The 22,023-nt window shown below is 40.6% G+C and overlaps 1 protein-coding gene and 1 long non-coding RNA gene across 2 annotated transcripts; one reads left to right on the top strand and one right to left on the bottom strand.

Moving 5' to 3' along the window:
- Positions 1-6,397: 6,397 nt before the first annotated feature.
- Positions 6,398-6,745, bottom strand: LOC149393572 (uncharacterized protein At3g60930, chloroplastic-like). Its single transcript, XM_089618077.1, has one exon. The coding sequence runs from the start codon at positions 6,743-6,745 to the stop codon at positions 6,398-6,400; it is 348 nt and encodes a 115-aa protein (XP_089474203.1).
- Positions 6,746-16,155: 9,410 nt separating this feature from the next.
- LOC149393571 (uncharacterized) lies at positions 16,156-21,055 on the top strand. Its single transcript, XR_016299674.1, has 3 exons — positions 16,156-17,040; positions 20,124-20,256; positions 20,833-21,055. It is a non-coding gene; the product is annotated as an uncharacterized LOC149393571 (long non-coding RNA).
- The last annotated feature ends 968 nt before the right edge of the window (positions 21,056-22,023 follow it).

Raw genomic sequence — 22,023 nt, 5'->3', positions numbered from 1 at the left:
GAGAGTGACGGCACTGAACCGGTTCATCTCAAAATGAACGAACAAGTGTCTCCCATTCTTCAAGTGTATCAAGAAAAACACTGGAAATGATTTCAAAAGGGACGACACTTGTGAGAAATCATTTCAGCAACTAAAAGAGTATTTGGCTTCTTCGCCAGTGCTGGCCAAGCCCATGGAAGGAGAACCCCTGTACCTTTATGTTTTTGTATCACCCACCGCTCTCAGTGGCCTCAGTGGCATACTAGTAAGGAAAGAAGTAGGAAATCAGAAGCCTATCTTCTACATCAATAAAACATTCGAAGACTCGGAGACCCAATTTCCTGCCATCAAGAAACCAACATTGTTTGTGGTGGTACCAGCAAGGAAGTTATGACCATACTTCCGGTCGCATCCCATAGTAGTAATGACCACCCAGCCACTGCGGGCTGTCCACCACAGTCCAAACCAGTCCAGAAGATTGATCAAATGGGTGATCGAGCTATCAGAGTACGACATAGAGTATCGGATGAGAACATGCGCCAAGTCGTAGGTCCTCGCTGATTTCCTTGTCGAGCTCCCGACCGACCAGGAGGAAAATCTTAAATGAGATGGAGTTTGGACACTCAACGTGGACGGGCATCCTTAAAACAAGGGTCCAAAATCGGGATCCGGATTGTTTAATCTACAAGAGAGGTACTGGAACAATCCTTCTAGTTGGGGTTCACTGCCTCAAACAACGAGGCCGAATACGAAGCCCTAATCGCTGGGTTAAGCCCCAAGGGAAATAGTGGCAGACAATGGATCCCACTTCAACTCAGCCCGCTTCGAAGGATTCTGTGAAAGATGAGGGATAAAGCTCAGCAAATCCACTCATCGCTACCCATAACGTAATGGACACGCAGAGGTCACCAACAAAACCATCATTAGCAATCTTAAAAAGCTGCTCGACTAGAAAAAAGGATGGTAGGCAGACGAGTTTCACGGAGCCCTCGTCGAGCCACCTGCGAATCTCCCTTTTCCCTCGTATACGAAATGAAGGTCGTAATACTAGCCGAAATAGAAGTGCCAAGCCTAAGGAGAGAATCGGCCTGGCGAAACGAGCCAACAATGATAAAATGCTCAAAGACGAGCTAGACATCGAAAAAAGGCGCGAACTGGCATTGATTCGTGTCCAAGGGTACCAACGAGCCCCAGCCCGGTACTACAACTCAAAAGTTAGGGAAAGGCGATTCTCGAAAGGAGAGCTCGTCCTCAGGCGCGTGTTTCAAAACACGGCCAAACCTAACTCTAGAAAGGGCCATACAGGGTAATTTGTATGGTCAGGTGCAGAGTCTACGAACTAGAAACAATAAATAGCATTCCGGTGATGCACTCTTGGAATGCCCAACATTTAAGGAAATACTTATGTTAACCAGCGGACCATCAAACTACGCCATGATTTGATTGTTTGAATTGATCTAGGGTTTAGAAAAGATTTAACGCTTCTAGCAAGCGACGAAAAATAAAAATTTTAAACAAGTAAAACGAATTTTACTAACCTAGACAAAGAACAAGCACATGTTATTTTTAAATTAAAACAATCTACGAGCAATTACACGTTTACTAACCTTTATGTAGCTTGATCGTTGAGAAGCTTGTGGAGGTTGCATCGCTCGTCTCGCCACGCAGCTCATCTTTCTTAGTTCTTCGGGAACTCTAGTAACCACAAAAGTTTCTATCACATAAGTCACTCGAGGTAAGAAGGAATAAGTGTGTGGGAACTTTTAAACACGACGACTCAAGAAAGGGTCTTAGAGTTGAAGAGCTAAAACAAACGCTAGGTCAAATGTGGACCTAGGTGCGAAAACAAAAACGAAAGGAGTTAGAGAGAGAAATATGGGGCGGCCAAGGATTCTAGAGAGAGAAGCTCTCGATCTCTAAAATTTAGGGAAAACAATGAGAATGATAGCTCTATTTATAGGAGAAGGATTACCTTCAAAAGGTAGTTTGCTCTTCTATAGAATATCACATATTCATGAGCAAATATTTGCCCTCCCTTCCTTTTGTCACATGGCCAAGAGTCTTCTAGAAAGCCTTAGATTTGTTTCCTCTTTTATTTCCTCTCTTACCTTGGCCGCCCACTTCCTTTCCTCATATAGGAAATTTGTTTCCTCTTTTTCTTTTGGCAAGTAACTTCATACATCAATGCACAAAATTAGTCTCTCTTTCCTTGAATTTGGACGTGCAACACCTTCTATAAGGGGCTTCAAGATTTTTCTTCATTTGTTCATGACAACATAAGAAAAGCCCATTAAGAATTTTCAAGTAAAATTCCATGTAATGAAATTGATTCTCAAGGCCCAAATTCTTTAAGTTGGCCGTGTGGATCAATTCATTTGTCATCATATGACAATGTCAAAAAACTTATTTATTGACATTCATTTCACCACATGTCCTAAAAGACAAATTACCCTTTAGACAATTTTCGTAAAACTTGTCTAGTTCTTGTTTTGACTTAGCTTCTAGTTTAACTAATCCTACTCAAAATAACTTGTGACAGTGACCTCATGGATCCAAATGAACAAAGATTGAGCTAATATACTTGGACTCAAAAGTTCACAAACCTTTTCCAAGTTTAGCTTAATGTCAACTGACTCCACTGAATAGTTGACACTGAGAATCTCTAGGTTCAAATGAATTTATTTTCTACTCAAGAATTCGACTTAATTGTGATGAGTGGATCCATTAATATTATCTATGTTTACCCTTCATGAATATCATCAGCTAGATGGGATTTAAAAAATTACCATTTTACCCTTCTAGCTGTTATTTCCTCAACTCCTTTGTCGCTTGTGAATAAGTTAGAAACAATGTTTTGACGAGGAGCTAACAAGTCACATTGATTCATCCAAAAGAGTCGTGACTCAATTTGGACACTGGCTAGCTCATTTATTCACATTCCAAGGAACAAAGCATGAGGTGATATACATTGCATTTCATCAATCTTGTACATGAATTCCATATTTATGAGATCTTCACAAAGTTACTCATGACATCTTCATAACTTAGTACTTCACCAATAGGCCATGTTCAAAATCACGTAGTGAGTGTGTACTCTGACTTTCTCAAATGAGAATACATAAGCTATGAAATGACATGTCTCATTTCAGGATTGAGGTAAGCATGATGCAATTCATACGTAGTGACTTTGAGACATAAGAGGTTAAATGGTTTGTTCTTATTCTGTCTCTAAAAGTGCACTGGTCAATTCAATATCTTCAGAAGATACCTAGAAGAATTGTAGAGTCTCCAACTCTCTATGCCCCATAACCAGAGACATCATAGATTCTCCTAATAATCGTACTGAGATCAATAGTCATTTGATCCTTAGATTGCGAATATATTGTGTTAAGCAAACCATGAAGAGTTTGTTCATGCAAATCTACATTTGTCTCTTCATATGTTTTTATGTTTGTTTAAGGACTAAAGACTATTGTTTATCATAAAGCTTCAAACAGACAAGGGAGAATGAATGAACGTTTCAACTTTTATTAATGATTCAACGGTTACAAGATAGAGTCTTCGTGAGACTTTATTACATCAAATGTACATAAGTAAAGACTACTACTCTTCTTGTGGGCACCATTGACAACATTGATCCCACCAAGTGGGTACGTAGGCAGCTCGCAAGGGCACAATCACCCCATTTCTCTACCTTATACTTGTCAAAACCTGCTTAAGTCCATTTTACTTTGTCTTTTTTGTGGCTTCGTAGTAAAAAAAACTCGAACGACCTCTACGCACTAAAGCCGGGCTCATACGTCCGCATTCTTGTAAGATGACATTTTCGCCTAGATAAAGCCAAGCTTTGGAGTTCGCACCACAAGACAAAGAATCTTAGGAATCTTCAAGTCAAATCCATGCACTTGCACATGTCTAAGCCGGGTCTTGTCCCACAAGGAGTTTTGACAAAAATAAGAAAGTACGCTCTATCGAGCTCAACACACATAAAGAGCAAAAGAAAATATCAATCAGATAAAAAATATTACTAACATCTGCCCCACTCGGGAAAAACAGCCCAATGTACCGCCTCCAATGGTTTAGTTTGAGAGAAATAAAAAATATTAACAAAGGCTCAGAAACCATACTGGCCCACCCAGGAAAATAATATGCCGAAATAGTCTGGAAAACATAATAAATTTGCTGAATAAAAAAAGGAGAAAAAGAGTAGAACATGATAACTTTTTCATTGTTGAGTGGTAGCTTGGTTAGGTTGGCTCGAAGTCCTAGCTCGTTTTCCCCCGGCGACAGCAGTCTCAGCCTCGGCTAAAGAAGTCCTTGCATCGAGAGAAGAGGTCCCTACCACGAGACCGACATTCAACCCGAACTCGTCCACGCCCTTGAGAACCGCCTACTCGACATCCGATGCACCCAACTCCGAGTGCGGATAAAGGTAACATCAGACAGGTTGAGCGGAGGAACAACGTCCAGGCTATCAGTAAAGGCTGTCTCCCGGTTTTTCAAATCCGCCTCAACGTCTCTTAGTTCGTCCTCGACCGTCGACCCCCCTTCCACTAGCGACTTGAGAATGGAGACATTGGTGCAGCACTCTGTCATGTTGAGCTCGGCCGCCTTTGCCTGGTCTTTGGCTGCGTAATAGCCCTTTATGGCACAGATGTTGGTACTTCACGGAGGTCGCCCTTCTTGCATCACGGACCCGCTTCTCCCCTTCATCTCTGAAGGCTTGTTTGAGCTCGTCATGAAGCGACGTGAGCTGATCATGCTCACTCTACAGCACAGTGAGCTCCTCAATGTTGGCGTCCCTCTCTCGGCAAGCCCGAAAGTAGTCGAACTTCGTCGACTTGACCATCTCTTTTTCTCCCGGGAGCTCGAGCTCAAGATCTCTCTTATTCTCAACGCGAGCACTAACCTCCTTCTCAAGCTCCTCGATCTTCACTCACGTGTGGGCCACCTACGTTGTAGGGACCCAGCTTTATCAAGCAGCTCCTGGACGAACCCATCCCTCTCTATGTGCTTCAGCTCGTGCTTCTATTGGAGAAGGTTCAGCTCGGCCGTTGCCTGAAAAAATAAAAGAAGGTACTTCTCAAACTCATTAAGAAATATCAATAAGAGAAGGATCAACTCGGTCGTTGCCTGAAAAAATAAAAGAAGGTACTTCTCAAACTCATTAAGAAATATCAATAAGTCAATTCGGTATCGCCTACCTTGGCAATCGCGGCGTGGGCTCGACAGTACTACTCGAACTCGATCAGTTCCTTGATCGGAGCCAGCCTAATCCCGAGCTTGTTGACTTGCCGAAGGTGAGCAGTCGTCGCCATTGAATCCTCGTACAAGGGCCTAGAACCCTAGTAGTCAAACTTGATCAGTACAAGAGGAGACCCCGACTTGGTCAGCGGAGCTCCCCCTTTTCCCGAAGGACGAGGTTTATTTTGTAAGCCCCGCTTCGCTGATCCTTCAGCGATCTCTTCTGGCCACCACTGTGAGCTTCGAAACTCAGAGTCTGCACCTCTTTCTCCAAAGAGGCCCATTTCACCTTCATCCCCTTCGGGGTCACAATGATGACCTTCTCATGACCGGACTGAGAAGCCCATTTCCCTTTAGAACGAAATACCCTTCTCTTCCTTCTTCTTCTTCTTCTTCTTCTTCTTCTTCTTCTTCTTCATCACCGTCCTCTCCAATCTTCTTCTCCCCCTTGCGACTTTGCGTAGGCGGTGGAGGCTTAGCTGGCTCGGATTCGAGATTGGAGACCACATGAGTGATCACCACCTCGGAATCATCAGAGCCAGCTTGAGACGTGGGCTGCTCAGTCGAAGGAGCAGCTACCACCATCTCATTCCCTTTCTCGGTGGCTGCCTTTCGCACGGCCTCTTATTTAGCAGCTTTCTTCGCCGCAGCTTCCCTCGCCGCCGCCTCTTTCCTCACTTAGACCTTTTTTTCCTCGATCTTCGTTCTCTCTCGCTCTTCCTGGATCTTCGTCTTGACGTCTGGGCTCCGGGCTTCCTTGTCTTGGATCTTAGTCTTGAAGTTCAGCCCACGACGACAGATCGTCCACAGCTCGATACAAAGATAGGAACTTTTATATTTTTTGCACCAGCTTGATACATCAAGAAATAGTTAAATCGATCAAGAAAACATACCAGGAATTTCAATACCAAGAAAAGCCCGATTAAACCGCCCTTGCGTGAATTCCTGCCACTCCACAGACCCACTCCGTATCATCTTAACGAGCTCCTCGAACTGGTCGTCAGAGACGATGGTCTTTAAAGAAACTACACGGAAGACCACGAAGCCACGCCAGAAGAAAATCACATCTTAGGTGACGAACAAAACTAAAACAAAAAAAAAACGCCTAACCCAATCCCCTAGACCAATCGTAGCGGACCATAGTGGCATAGCCACCCACAGTGAGCTCAGAAACTCAGACATAATAATACCACTCCGCCCACCTATCATCCCTCGTAGGAATCCCATGAATGATGGTCATCGCGGGCTTCCACGAGAAGTAGAAAGTCCCGGGGTGACATGAATTTCTCTTAGTCATGATGAGGCGGACCTGGTCGTTCATGAAAATCATAACCCTCAATTCTTCGGCCAGGCAAAGCAAACCACACACGATCCTCAAAGAGGACGGGCTAAGCTGAGGGAGAGTTGCCTCCACCTGAGCCATATATGCCAAAAGAAGCCTAGCGATTGAAAATCTAAGCCGGCACTTCTCAAAGAAAATCTCGTGGATACACAAAAAATCATCTTTTACGGTCTCAGCCATATCGCCATGACCGGGTAACAAAAGCTCTACATCGGTCGAAATATGGAATCCCCATCTAATGCGGTCTAGATCTGCCCTACTAAATAAAGAACGATGAAATTCGTGAAGAAAATCCCCGTGAGGATGTTCGGGTCGTCGAGACTTAAATTTTTTGGCTAGACTGGAAGTAGACGCCATCAGTGTAGCTCTAAACTAAGGTTTTTCTAAAGAAAGCTTGCTTTCTTCTGGACTACAGAACCAAAAAACCTAAAACCCTAACAGAGAAAAAACAAGAAAGAAAAAAAATTTGAACTTTGGAACTTACCTTTCTTCGGTCTAAGGAGAGACGAATAAATAAGAGAGACTGATGGAGACGTCCCTTCAATATATAGACACGAAAACCCAACAGACTCGCCTTTAATGCGCCGTCATATCATGTCAAATCGTATCTTACCAAATAAAATATTTTATATATAGACATAAGAAACCCCTTGATCTTCTCGAGATCAAATCACTACGGTTTAAAAATATTTTATAGCGTATTCACTTGTTTCAAAGGTAGCAGCACAAGTAGCATAACCGACAGTCCAATACTAACTAGAAAGGTAATTAGTTCGGTTTTCTGGCAGGCTCATATGTGTTTTTATCTTTAGTTTATCCATTATTATATCTTGAATAAACTATGGGACTGACTTTTGATGTTAGATTTCATCCTCATCTAACAAGAAAAGGATTCGGCCCATTACAAGAAAATTGGGCCCAAGCCCATGTATTTTCCGTCAAAAGATTCAAATGCCAGCTCGAGATAATCGCTCCCCGAAGACCCAGAGATGCAAAGCTCGTCAGCCCGATCGAGCCATAACCGCTTCTCATACGAATAGGTCTCCAACCACTAGGACAAAAATGGTTATCCGGTGCGACGATTATCGCACCAAATACCTCCAAAGTCGCACCTAATAGTTTATTAGGTGCGACATTAGGTGCGACAAAGTCGCACCTAAAAGTCCGTCGCTAAAGGCATTAGGTGCGACATGTCGCACCTAATAATTATACATTTAGGTGCGACATATCGCACCTAATGCCCAAGCTATTTTCCTGCCAAATTTATAATAATTGGCGGTAAATTCATATCGTCTCTGCATCAGAGTGAGATTGAGAGATGGTGAGACGGAGAGAGAGAGAGAGAGAGAGAGAGAGAGAGAGAGAGAGAGAGAGAGAGGGACGTACCGGAGCAGGCGGGGGGCTGGTCTAGGCGGCGGGACGGGAGAGGCTGGTCACGGCCGGCAGGGAGCGGGGCAGTGGGTTGGCTGAGAGAGAGAGAGCGACAGAGTGAGATTGAGAGACGGAGAGGCAGAGAGAGAGAGAGAGAGAGAGAGAGGGGGGACGTACCGGAAGGCGTTTGGTCGGAGATAGAGCGTCGGATTGAGAGAGACGAGGCGTGGGGGCTCAGGTTGAGAGAGACGATTCGAGGTCGAGTTGCAGAGAGGCTCAGATTGAGAGAGGAGTGAATGAGTGAAAGAGAAGAATAGGCTCGGGCTGAAAACCTGTAACATCTCGAAATTTAAAAGATAAAAATGTTGCAAATTAGAATTTTGAATGGACGCAAATCAGTGGTTAATGGAAATAAAATATCGAAAGAGTTTATGGATAGAAAATTATGTAATTAATTTTCTAAAGTTTGTTTCCATCGATTCGGGATCTAAGTATTAAGTTTTGAGATTAAGGAATTCATTTGCAACATTTAAAGAAAGGAAATATTCTTTTGTGGAGGAAATTAAAAGTTACAAACAAAGGAAGGGTTTAGTAGCAATTTTGGAAAAAAACTTTATTCAGCCTTATCTCTTTGTTAAGTCGGCATTGTCATTTTCAAGAGATAAGAGTGAAGCAAAGATAAAACAAACGCAGAGCAGCAAGAAATGCAGGAAAGAAAAAAAAACGCGTAGAGTTCGCGCGAGAGAGAACGAAATCGCGGAGGAGAGAAAGAGTCTCCGGCGAGGTGGGCGGCGGAGATGGACGAAGAAGAAGAGACCGGCGAGAAGTTGATGACTCGCTCTCTCCGTGGATCCGCGCGCCTTAGCCGAGAAGAATCACCGCCGCGAGCCGCCGTGGCCGCCGACCGGGAAACGAACGCCGGGAAAGAAGGACACACACCGAGGAAGATTGAATCTCCCGAAAACAAGGTAAAAGAAATCAAACCCGAATGAATTTTTGGAATCTAGGGTTTGAAAGTGAATTTGGGATTTTTGAGTTTCTTGAGTGATTTCGGGAAATTAACTGGTTTTGGATATTGATTAGACTCGGTTGGTAATGTTTATTGCTTAAAGTTATGAATTTGAGATGGATTGATTGGAATTTTCTTTGGATTTTTGGACGTGACGTGGTTTGGCCGTGAGTTGTGGCCGTGTGATGTTGATCTGATATTATGATTTTGGGTAGTTAATGATTCGAGAATGAGAATGAATGTTATGGATTATTGTTTATCTGAGTTGAGTTTCAGGTTTGTATAGGAATTTTGGTTTGATGAATCGTTTGGCTTTCGTTTGTGAGTCTTATTTGTCAAGGGTCTAGGGTCGTCGTAGGCGGGCTACGCAGAGCCCACAACGGCTGGTCGAGACGGCGAGGACGTGGCCGAGAAACGACGGAGCTATAGCGCGAGTGTTGACGAGGCGAGAACGAACAAAACCGGGAGAACATCGAGTGGATACGGCGTTTCGGTTTTGGCTCGGAGGCTCGCGAAGCATCCGTTTAGGATTAGCGAGTTATTTATTTATTATGTTGTAATTTACAGAGTTAAAGTTATTTTGTACGAATCGTTTGAGTTAGTACGTTAGTACGTTTTATTTGTTTGAAAGTCGGTTTCGATGCAAGTTGGAAAGAGAAAAAAATAGTAGATTATTCGTTATTATTATTAAGCTCGTTTAAGGATTTTAAGAGTTAAGACTCGATTGTGATTTAACGTTTGATTTCTCGGTTACTCGAGCTTAGTAATAATAAGAATTGATATTTCCTTTGGAATTCGGAAAAGAGAAGAACGAGGCTTGCTTATTGGGATTATTTCTCTGTTTTGAGATTGATCGTAGTTTTTCGTTCGAGTTTACATTTTCTCGTATCGTTTGAAGTTTTGTTCTGAGAACTTGGATTCCTTATAGTGGATATGTCTTTGGGTTCTACGATTTGTAAATCGTACGTTAGAGTTTGATGAATGAATTGTGAGGACCTAGGTACCAAGACAAGAAATAATCGAAAATAAACTAGAGAGAGAGAGAGAGGATTTTCGGCCAAAGTTCTAGAGAGAGAGTCTCTCAAATCTCTTAAACTTGGATGAATGAATTGTGAGGAAATGAGGCTCCTATTTATAGGAGAGGTCTCACCTTCAATAAGGTAGTTTCCTCTTCTATAGAATATCACATATTCATGAGCAATTTCCTCCTTTTTCCCTTTGAGATACTCGGCCAAGCTAGGGCTTCTAGAAGCCTTGATTTGTTTCCTATTTTGTTCAAGGCTTGCCTTGTCTCTCTCTTGGCCGAATTCCATATAGCATCCTTATGCAAATTTGTTTCCTCTTTTTCTTTTGGCAAGTATCTTGATACATTTATGCACAAAATATTCTCTCTTGGTTGGGTATGTTGGGCGCCCAAGGCCTTCTAGAAAAGGCTTCTAGAAGCTTTTCCATTTGTTCATGACAACATGAAAAAGGCCCAATAAGAATTTTCAATAAAATTCTTATGAAATGAAATTAATTCACAAGGCCCAATGATCAAGTCATGGCCGAGTGAAACATGTCACAAAATGACCTTGTCAAAAAATTTATTGACATTCATTTCATCCTTTGTCTCAAAAGACAAAAATACCCTTTTAACTATTTTCGTTCTTGTTTTGGCTTAGCTTCCAGTTTAACTATTCCTATCGATGTGATTCGTGACAGTGACCTCATGGACCCAAATGAACAAAGCTTTAGCTAAACACTTGGACTCAAAAGTTCACAAACCTTTTCCAAGTTTAGCTTAATGCCAACTGACTCCACTAAAGAGCTGACACTGAAAATCTCTCGGTTCAAATGAATTTATTTTCTACTCAAGAATTCGACCTAATTATGATGAGCGGATCCACTGAATATTATCTATGTTTACCCTTCATGAATGTCATCAGCTAGTCGGGATTTACTAAATTACCATTTTACCCTTCTAGCTGTTATTTCCTCAACTCCTTTGTCGCTTGTGAATAAGTTAGAAACAATGTATTGACGAGGAGCTAACAAGTCACATTGTTTCATCCAAAAGAGTCAGGACTCAATTTGGACACTGGCCAGTTCATTTATTCACACTCCAAGGAACAAAGCATGAGGTGACATACATTGCATTTCAGCAATCTTGTACATGAATTCCATATCTATGAGAACTTCACAAAGTTACTCATGACAGACTCACAACTTAGTACTTCACCAATAGGCCTTGTTCGGAATCACATAGTGAGTCCGAACTTTGACTTTCTCAAATGAGAGTACTAAGGTGTGAAATGGCATGTCTCATTTCAGGATTAAGGTAAGCATGATGCAATTCATACATAGTGACTTCGAGACATAAGAGGTTAAATGGTTTGTTCTTATCTTGTCTCTAGAAGTGCACTGGTCAATTCAGTACCTTCGGAAGATACCTAGAAGAACTATAGAGTTCCTAACTCTCAATGCCTCATAACCAGACATCATAGATTCTTCTAACAATCATACTGAGGTCAATAGTCCTTTGACCCTAAGATTGCGAATATATCGTTTTAAGCAAACTACGAAGAGTTTGTTCATGCAAATCTACATTTGTCTCTTCGTAAGTTGTTAAGTTTGTTTATGGACTAAAAGACTATGGTTTTATCATAAAGCTTCAGACAAGGAAGATTGAATGAACGTTTCAACTTTATTAATGAATGAATAGGCAATTACAAGCAAGAGTCTTCATGAGACTTTATTACATCAAATGTTCAAAATAAAGACTACAACTCTTCTTGTGGGCACCATTGACAACAAGTTTTTCGTTCGAGTTTACATTTTCTCGTATCGTTTGAAGTTTTGTTCTGAGAACTTGGATTCCTTATAGTGGATATGTCTTTGGGTTCTACGATTTGTAAATCGTACGTTAGAGTTTGAGTATTATAGATTACTCGCAGGATTCTGATTCAGGATCGGTTTGATTTATCGTGATAGGACTCGAGACTGAAAATCGTTTAGAGTGTTCACGGAGTAAGTGAACGTCTGGATTCTCGGTTTTAGTGAATGTTCGGGTTCACAGGACGAGCGAACGTCTCGTGGAAGAGCGACATAGACGCTTACTCTCGAGGTAGGTTATTATAACCCTTCTCTCCTGATTTTATGGTTTGGCCTCAAGTATATATTATTTTCGAAATGAAAATGATTGTGAACGTGCCAAGAAACCTAAACCGTTCTTAGAAAATGTGGCGGAACTTCATCTCAGGATATCTGATCATGAAGTTGAGAATATTTTCGATATTATACATATATCCCGTATTTGCGAAATAAAATGTTTTGTATATCCTGATAGAGCCGGGAACGTATATATATGAAGCGGATAGTGCAATCGTATATATATAAGGGTGTGGAGAGTGCACCATTCTGATCAGAGGACTGCCACGGGTTAAGTTGGCAGGCGGCTCAGGAGATAGTACACGTTTAGAAGTATCTAGAGACACAATTTAAATTTATGTCATTTACATTTCTGCAATTTACATTTCTGCAAGGTATACTTGTACGTGTATGGTGATTTACACGTGACAAGAATATTATTATTATACGGTAAGTATTATTTTCGAAAATCTTTTTAAAAATCAAACCATTACTATAGCACTTACTGAGCCTCAGGCTCACCCCTATTTCCTCAAATTTTTCTTATAATCAGGATGTGAGAAGGAGAAGGGTTAGGAAGACCTCGGGATAAAGTGTGGTCGAGAGTTTGATGGTTTTCGCTGGATAGACTATCAAGTGTCGAAGGTTGGTTTTATATTTCCGTTTTCTTTCTTTTATCTTTGGACTTGTAAAGTAAATAACTGAGTATGCACCGTGGGTTAGTTTTGTAAAGTTTATTAGTTTTTCTTTTTATATTCTAATCACGCCTCATCTTTCCCGGGGCGTGACAGGGTGGTATCAGAGCTCTAGGTTAAGAATCTCTAGGGAATGCATACTCGGTTTACTTTACACTTATAGTCCATCGATAGTCGTTTTAGAAGATCGCCGGATGCGAGTCCTTCGAATGTTCCTTTGCTATAAGGATTATTATGTCCAGTCGAGCCTCTTGTGTATGGCTGAGTAATGAATCGTTTTCAGGAGGTGACGACACGTGTTCGGAATAAAGCACGTGCTATTACATCTAGAAGTCGATGTATTTGAGAGTTTTAGGACTTCTACATTCACATATTTAAGGATATATGGTTCTGCGAGTTACAGGTTTTTGGATTCAGAAATATCGTAATGCAGTTGGATATAGTCAAAACTCTGCTAGAGTATAGCGTAGAGTTCATGGTAACTAAGCACGAAGCTCGTGCTAGTTTAACGTAAGGACTGTTCACGAAAACGTACGATGCTCATGACGTAGGAACAAATAGAGGGATTGTTATACGTACAATGCTTTCTGGATGAAAGTTGGTGGACCTTGATAAAGGAAGATGATAGCGTCTCAATAAGGGACAAGGCTACGATAGGGTGCGTTTTGCACTCTCAGTATCGAAACGAAGCACATGAAGTGCATAAGGTTTGAGGATGGCTTTGAGGCTTTTGTTTAAAGATAGCCAAGCGTATGAACAATGATGAGCTGGACATGGAAAGTCTTCTAGGATATGGCCTAGAAATGTTGGTTGAATCGGGAAAATACGATGCACGTGAAAGGTAATGTTTTGACATAGCTTGGTTGTCATAGTATAGAGTTCAGCTAGATTTCCATTGGCAAGGAGTTACGCTACGTATGGAATCTAGGGAGATAGTTCCTTATCAGGAAGGTCAAGGGGATGCAGAATTGTACCATGAAGTCTTACGTTGGAGGACGAAGAAACTTTTCATGATATGCACTTCTTTCGGCATCAGAAGTCGACGTAGAAGACGCTAATACATGATTTGTTATTTCTGTTGTGGTGGATGAATTTTCCAACGTTTTTCAGAAGAGTTAACTAATCTGCCGCCTGATCGGGAGATAGAGTTATGTATTGATCTTATCCTCGATTCCTTGCCATGATTGACGAGTTGACAAGCAAGGAATACATTTGGAATAGCACGTCATCATGGGAAGCAACTGTATTGTTGCGAAGAGGCCTGATAAGAGTTTAAGGTTGTACATCGAGTACAGAAAGCTGAATGCAGTAACGATCAAGAATAAGTACTCATTGCCCAGGATTAATGAGTTGTTAGACCAACTGGGAGGATCTCGATTCTTTTCCAAGATAGATCTAAGATCTGGGTATCATCAGCTGAAGGTTCGTGAAGAGGATATTCTCAAGACGGCTTTCAGGACTCGTTATGGTCATTTTGAGTTCCTGGTAATGCCTTTTGGATTAACGAGCGCTCCTGTAGCTTTTATGGACATGATGAATCGGGTTTTTTTGACCATTCTTGGATAAGTTCTTCATTGTTTTCATTGATGATATTTTGATTTACTCAAAGGATGCGCAAGAACATGAGCATCTTAGAATCGTTTTATAGACCCTTCGGGAGCATCAGTTATATGCCAAGAAGGAGAAGTGTGATTTTTGGTTTACATAAGGTTTGGGATGCGTTTTGATGCAAAATGGACACGTAATCGCTTATGGTTCTTGTCAACTGAAGCCTCATGAGAAGAACTACCCAACTCATGATCTGGAGTTAGCAGCCATCATCTTTGCGTTGAAGATATGGAGATGCTACCTTTACGGTGTAAGATTTCAAATCTTTTCTGATCATAAAAGTTTGAAATATCTCTTCACTCAGCGAGATCTGAACTTGAGACAACGTCGATGGATTGAGTACATGGAGGATTACGATTTCACTCTCGAGTATCATCCGGGCAAGGCTAACGTGGTAGCCGATGCACTGAGTAGGGAAGGTGCAGGTGTTCTAGCAGCACTAGCATTGCTGGATTGGAAAAGAGAAATGGTAATTGGGGATTACGATCTTAAGCTCTTCGAGAGTCGTGATTCAGCGGTGATTTATAATCTGGTAGATCCACCGTACATGGTCCGGCAAGTTAAAGAGAATCAGTAGCAAGATAAACATCTTCTAGGTGTTCTGACAAGATTGCAGAATGGTGAAACGCTAGAGCATTGGAATGTTCGAGGGGATGGAAGCTTGTATTTCAAGAATCGTTTAGTTGTTCCACAAGTAGACGAGATCAAGAAAGCGATTATGGAAGAAACTCATAAGTCTTGTTACGCCATTCATTCTGGAGCCAATAAGATGTACCAGAATCTGAAGAAACAGTTCTGGTGGCGCAACATGAAAAGAGACGTCCTTGACTATGTCAGGAGTTGTCAGAATTGTCTCAAAGTAAAAGCTGAGCGACAGAAGCCAGGAGGAATGTTGCAACTGTTGCCCATACCAGAATGGAAATGGGAAGAGATAACCATGGATTTTCTCACAAACCTACCGAAGTCACAGGAAGGTTTTGATACGATTTGGGTAATCGTGGATCGACTCACAAAGTCTGCACATTTCATTCCCATCAAGGTAACGTACTCCAAGAGGAAACTAGCTGAAGTATATCTAGAAAACGTGGTGAAATATCACGGTGTTCCTCTGAGCATTACTTCAGATCGTGATACACGATTCACTGCTCATTACTGGAGAAGTTTCCAGGAAGCCATGGGAACGACACTGAACTTCAGTACTGCTTTTCATCCTCAGACAGACGGGCAATCTGAGAGAGTTATTCAAATCATGGAAGACATGTTGAGGGCATGTGCTTTGGATTTTGGTAACAAATGGAAAGACAATCTCTCGTTTGCTGAATTTGCATACAATAACAGTTTTCAGTCCAGCATAGGCATGGCCCCATTTGAAGCTCTGTATGGAAGACCGTGTAGATCTCCTGTGTGTTGGATTGAACCAGCAGAACGTGTTCAGACAGGAGCTACGATTATTGAAGAAACTAATGAGAAGATCGCGATCATTCAGCAGCGACTGAAGACAGCTCAAAGTCGACAAAAGAGCTATGCTGATAAAAGACGAAGACCACTCGAATTTGAAGTAAGAGACTATGTGCTCTTAAAGGTATCTCCACGTAAAGGTATTTCCTATTTTGGAAGGAAAGGGAAATTGTCTCCTCGATACGTAGGACCTTTCCAGATTACTGCACGAGTAGGTCTTGTGGCTTATCGACTTGCTCTACCCCCAGAGTTAGCGTTTGTGCACGATGTTTTTCACGTGTCAATGCTTCGTAAGAGCGAACCCGATCCTACAGCTATCGTTCAACTTGAAGATGTACCGATTCAAGAGAATGTCACTTACGATGAAGTTCCAACCCAGATTGTCGATAGAAAGATGAAGAATCTTCGTAACCGTGAGATTCCGTTGGTGAATGTTTTGTGGACACATCACGGAAGCGAAGAAGTGACTTGGGAGTTGGAGAGTGATATGATGGAAAAATATCTGTACTTATTCCATGTAACCAGTTAGATCTTAAATTTCGGGATGAAATTCCTCTAAGGAGGGGAGAGCTGTAACATCTCGAAATTTAAAAGATAAAAATGTTGCAAATTAGAATTTTGAATGGACGCAAATCAGTGGTTAATGGAAATAAAATATCGAAAGAGTTTATGGATAGAAAATTATGTAATTAATTTTCTAAAGTTTGTTTCCATCGATTCGGGATCTAAGTATTAAGTTTTGAGATTAAGGAATTCATTTGCAACATTTAAAGAAAGGAAATATTCTTTTGTGGAGGAAATTAAAAGTTACAAACAAAGGAAGGGTTTAGTAGCAATTTTGGAAAAAAACTTTATTCAGCCTTATCTCTTTGTTAAGTCGGCATTGTCATTTTCAAGAGATAAGAGTGAAGCAAAGATAAAACAAACGCAGAGCAGCAAGAAATGCAGGAAAGAAAAAAAACGCGTAGAGTTCGCGCGAGAGAGAACGAAATCGCGGAAGAGAGAAAGAGTCTCCGGCGAGGTGGGCGGCGGAGATGGACGAAGAAGAAGAGACCGGCGAGAAGTTGATGACTCGCGCTCTCCGTGGATCCGCGCGCCTTAGCCGAGAAGAATCACCGCCGCGAGCCGCCGTGGCCGCCGACCGGGAAACGAACGCCGGGAAAGAAGGACACACACCGAGGAAGATTGAATCTCCCGAAAACAAGGTAAAAGAAATCAAACCCGAATGAATTTTTGGAATCTAGGGTTTGAAAGTGAATTTGGGATTTTTGAGTTTCTTGAGTGATTTCGGGAAATTAACTGGTTTTGGATATTGATTAGACTCGGTTGGTAATGTTTATTGCTTAAAGTTATGAATTTGAGATGGATTGATTGGAATTTTCTTTGGATTTTTGGACGTGACGTGGTTTGGCCGTGAGTTGTGGCCGTGTGATGTTGATCTGATATTATGATTTTGGGTAGTTAATGATTCGAGAATGAGAATGAATGTTATGGATTATTGTTTATCTGAGTTGAGTTTTAGGTTTGTATACCGGGAGAACGTCGAGTGGATACGGCGTTTCGGTTTTGGCTCGGAGGCTCGCGAAGCATCCGTTTAGGATTAGCGAGTTATTTATTTATTATGTTGTAATTTACAGAGTTAAAGTTATTTTGTACGAATCGGTTTGAGTTAGTACGTTAGTACGTTTTATTTGTTTGAAAGTCGGTTTCGATGCAAGTTGGAAAGAGAAAAAAATAGTAGATTATTCGTTATTATTATTAAGCTCGTTTAAGGATTTTAAGAGTTAAGACTCGATTGTGATTTAACGTTTGATTTCTCGGTTACTCGAGCTTAGTAATAATAAGAATTGATATTTCCTTTGGAATTCGGAAAAGAGAAGAACGAGGCTTGCTTATTGGGATTATTTCTCTGTTTTGAGATTGATCGTAGTTTTGTTGGAATCGATCTAGGGTTTAAGAAAAAGTTTAACGCTTCGTTAAGCGGCGGAATTTTAAAAATTTTCTTTTTAAGTAAAACTAGTTTTTACTAACCTAGACAAGAGCATATGCATGTAAATAAAAACTAATATGAGCTATTAAAGTTACTAACCTTTCTTGAAGCTTGAACCTTGTAGAAGCTTTTGGAAAGTTGCAACGCTCGTCTCCCCTCGCAGCACGTCTCTCTTTCTTTCCTCGGCAACTCGAGCAACCACGAAAGTTTCTATCACTAAATCACTCGAAAAGAAGGAATCAGTGAGTGGGCACTTTTAAACACTACGACTTGAGAACGAGTCTCGAAGTCGCAGAGCTAAACACTAGGTCGAGTGAGGACCTAGGTGCCAAGACAAGAAATAATCGAAAATAAACTAGAGAGAGAGAGAGAGGATTTTCGGCCAAAGTTCTAGAGAGAGAGTCTCTCAAATCTCTTAAACTTGGATGAATGAATTGTGAGGAAATGAGGCTCCTATTTATAGGAGAGGTCTCACCTTCAATAAGGTAGTTTCCTCTTCTATAGAATATCACATATTCATGAGCAATTTCCTCCTTTTTCCCTTTGAGATACTCGGCCAAGCTAGGGCTTCTAGAAGCCTTGATTTGTTTCCTATTTTGTTCAAGGCTTGCCTTGTCTCTCTCTTGGCCGAATTCCATATAGCATCCTTATGCAAATTTGTTTCCTCTTTTTCTTTTGGCAAGTATCTTGATACATTTATGCACAAAATATTCTCTCTTGGTTGGGTATGTTGGGCGCCCAAGGCCTTCTAGAAAAGGCTTCTAGAAGCTTTTCCATTTGTTCATGACAACATGAAAAAGGCCCAATAAGAATTTTCAATAAAATTCTTATGAAATGAAATTAATTCACAAGGCCCAATGATCAAGTCATGGCCGAGTGAAACATGTCACAAAATGACCTTGTCAAAAAATTTATTGACATTCATTTCATCCTTTGTCTCAAAAGACAAAAATACCCTTTTAACTATTTTCGTTCTTGTTTTGGCTTAGCTTCCAGTTTAACTATTCCTATCGATGTGATTCGTGACAGTGACCTCATGGACCCAAATGAACAAAGCTTTAGCTAAACACTTGGACTCAAAAGTTCACAAACCTTTTCCAAGTTTAGCTTAATGCCAACTGACTCCACTAAAGAGCTGACACTGAAAATCTCTCGGTTCAAATGAATTTATTTTCTACTCAAGAATTCGACCTAATTATGATGAGCGGATCCACTGAATATTATCTATGTTTACCCTTCATGAATGTCATCAGCTAGTCGGGATTTACTAAATTACCATTTTACCCTTCTAGCTGTTATTTCCTCAACTCCTTTGTCGCTTGTGAATAAGTTAGAAACAATGTATTGACGAGGAGCTAACAAGTCACATTGTTTCATCCAAAAGAGTCAGGACTCAATTTGGACACTGGCCAGTTCATTTATTCACACTCCAAGGAACAAAGCATGAGGTGACATACATTGCATTTCAGCAATCTTGTACATGAATTCCATATCTATGAGAACTTCACAAAGTTACTCATGACAGACTCACAACTTAGTACTTCACCAATAGGCCTTGTTCGGAATCACATAGTGAGTCCGAACTTTGACTTTCTCAAATGAGAGTACTAAGGTGTGAAATGGCATGTCTCATTTCAGGATTAAGGTAAGCATGATGCAATTCATACATAGTGACTTCGAGACATAAGAGGTTAAATGGTTTGTTCTTATCTTGTCTCTAGAAGTGCACTGGTCAATTCAGTACCTTCGGAAGATACCTAGAAGAACTATAGAGTTCCTAACTCTCAATGCCTCATAACCAGACATCATAGATTCTTCTAACAATCATACTGAGGTCAATAGTCCTTTGACCCTAAGATTGCGAATATATCGTTTTAAGCAAACTACGAAGAGTTTGTTCATGCAAATCTACATTTGTCTCTTCGTAAGTTGTTAAGTTTGTTTATGGACTAAAAGACTATGGTTTTATCATAAAGCTTCAGACAAGGAAGATTGAATGAACGTTTCAACTTTATTAATGAATGAATAGGCAATTACAAGCAAGAGTCTTCATGAGACTTTATTACATCAAATGTTCAAAATAAAGACTACAACTCTTCTTGTGGGCACCATTGACAACAAGTTTTTCGTTCGAGTTTACATTTTCTCGTATCGTTTGAAGTTTTGTTCTGAGAACTTGGATTCCTTATAGTGGATATGTCTTTGGGTTCTACGATTTGTAAATCGTACGTTAGAGTTTGAGTATTATAGATTACTCGCAGGATTCTGATTCAGGATCGGTTTGATTTATCGTGATAGGACTCGAGACTGAAAATCGTTTAGAGTGTTCACGGAGTAAGTGAACGTCTGGATTCTCGGTTTTAGTGAATGTTCGGGTTCACAGGACGAGCGAACGTCTCGTGGAAGAGCGACATAGACGCTTACTCTCGAGGTAGGTTATTATAACCCTTCTCTCCTGATTTTATGGTTTGGCCTCAAGTATATATTATTTTCGAAATGAAAATGATTGTGAACGTGCCACGAAACCTAAACCGTTCTTAGAAAATGTGGCGGAACTTCATCTCAGGATATCTGATCATGAAGTTGAGAATATTTTCGATATTATACATATATCCCGTATTTGCGAAATAAAATGTTTTGTATATCCTGATAGAGCCGGGAACGTATATATATGAAGCGGATAGTGCAATCGTATATATATAAGGGTGTGGAGAGTGCACCATTCTGATCAGAGGACTGCCACGGGTTAAGTTGGCAGGCGGCTCAGGAGATAGTACACGTTTAGAAGTATCTAGAGACACAATTTAAATTTATGTCATTTACATTTCTGCAATTTATATTTCTGCAAGGTATACTTGTACGTGTATGGTGATTTACACGTGACAAGAATATTATTATTATACGGTAAGTATTATTTTCGAAAATCTTTTTAAAAATCAAACCATTACTATAGCACCTACTGAGCCTCAGGCTCACCCCTATTTCCTCAAATTTTTCTTATAATCAGGATGTGAGAAGGAGAAGGGTTAGGAAGACCTCGGGATAAAGTGTGGTCGAGAGTTTGATGGTTTTCGCTGGATAGACTATCAAGTGTCGAAGGTTGGTTTTATATTTCCGTTTTCTTTCTTTTATCTTTGGACTTGTAAAGTAAATAACTGAGTATGCACCGTGGGTTAGTTTTGTAAAGTTTATTAGTTTTTCTTTTTATATTCTAATCACGCCTCATCTTTCCCGGGGCGTGACAAAACCCCAAGGACTATTCGGTGCGACATTGTCGCACCCAACATGAAATCAAAATTTCGGAGGGATTCGGCGAAAACTTTAAATTTAAAAACCATTGGGTGCGAGATTTGTCGCACTAAAGGTATTAGGTGTGACAGTTGTCGCACCTAAAGGTTTTAGGTGCGGCAATTTCATATTCGGTGTGACAGTGTCGCACCGAATAACACTAAACATTAGCGAAATTTGTAGTCATCCGGATGAGTATCCGATGCGACATGTCGCACCTAATATGGGCTTAGGTGCGACTATTAGGTGCGACATGTCGCACCTAATACCTTTCCGCACCCAATATGTTAATTTGTAGTAGTGAACGACAGGTGTTCCAAGACGCAGTAGTGAGTCTCAACTGACACACGATGTGTCCCTTGCAATTCGGAGCTATTTTATATTCTGCTTTTTGTCCTTATTTATTTTCCCCATTTGTCAAGAGTTTCAATTTGGTCTTGCCACGGAGAATTAAGGTCCATCTACAAATCTAAATCGACCCATTTCCAATCATAAAATTGTCGTGACTGCTTTGGTGTAATTTCTCACATCAACCGGAATCAATGGTTCTTACATCTTATATGTATTAAGAAGGGTATAATAATAGGTTTAAAGTCATGAAGTAATTATAAGAATAGACACTCCAATATCAAGTAAGATACAATTCTAGTGTTGAGAAGAGTTCATCATTGATTTATTTTGTGGAGTGACATCGGGATTGATGAATCGACTCGACAAGAGAAAGAGCTTTTGATTTTATACTTGAATTTGTAGGAACTTACGTTAGTAGGTCCGTACGTAGTCCTAATTCGGATCTGATAAAGATGAATATAAAATCTCTAGTAATAATATAGTTTAGTTATAATCTCACAACTATAATGATTAGCAACAAATTTTTTATTCATAAAATAGTTTTTGACGATTTTAAGCA

Source organism: Urtica dioica, chromosome 6 (assembly GCF_054948205.1).
Source record: "Urtica dioica subsp. dioica isolate 48M chromosome 6, U.dioica_male_clone48M_v1_H2, whole genome shotgun sequence".
Classification (NCBI taxonomy): domain Eukaryota; kingdom Viridiplantae; phylum Streptophyta; class Magnoliopsida; order Rosales; family Urticaceae; genus Urtica; species Urtica dioica.
Note: the sequence above shows the minus strand (reverse complement) of the source record. Positions and strands in the feature narration are given on the sequence as shown.

Excerpts from the sequence above, each read along its gene's own strand:
- LOC149393572 (XM_089618077.1), bottom strand. The coding sequence starts at position 6,745 with ATGGCTGAGACCGTAAAAGATGATTTTTTGTGTATCCACGAGATTTTC.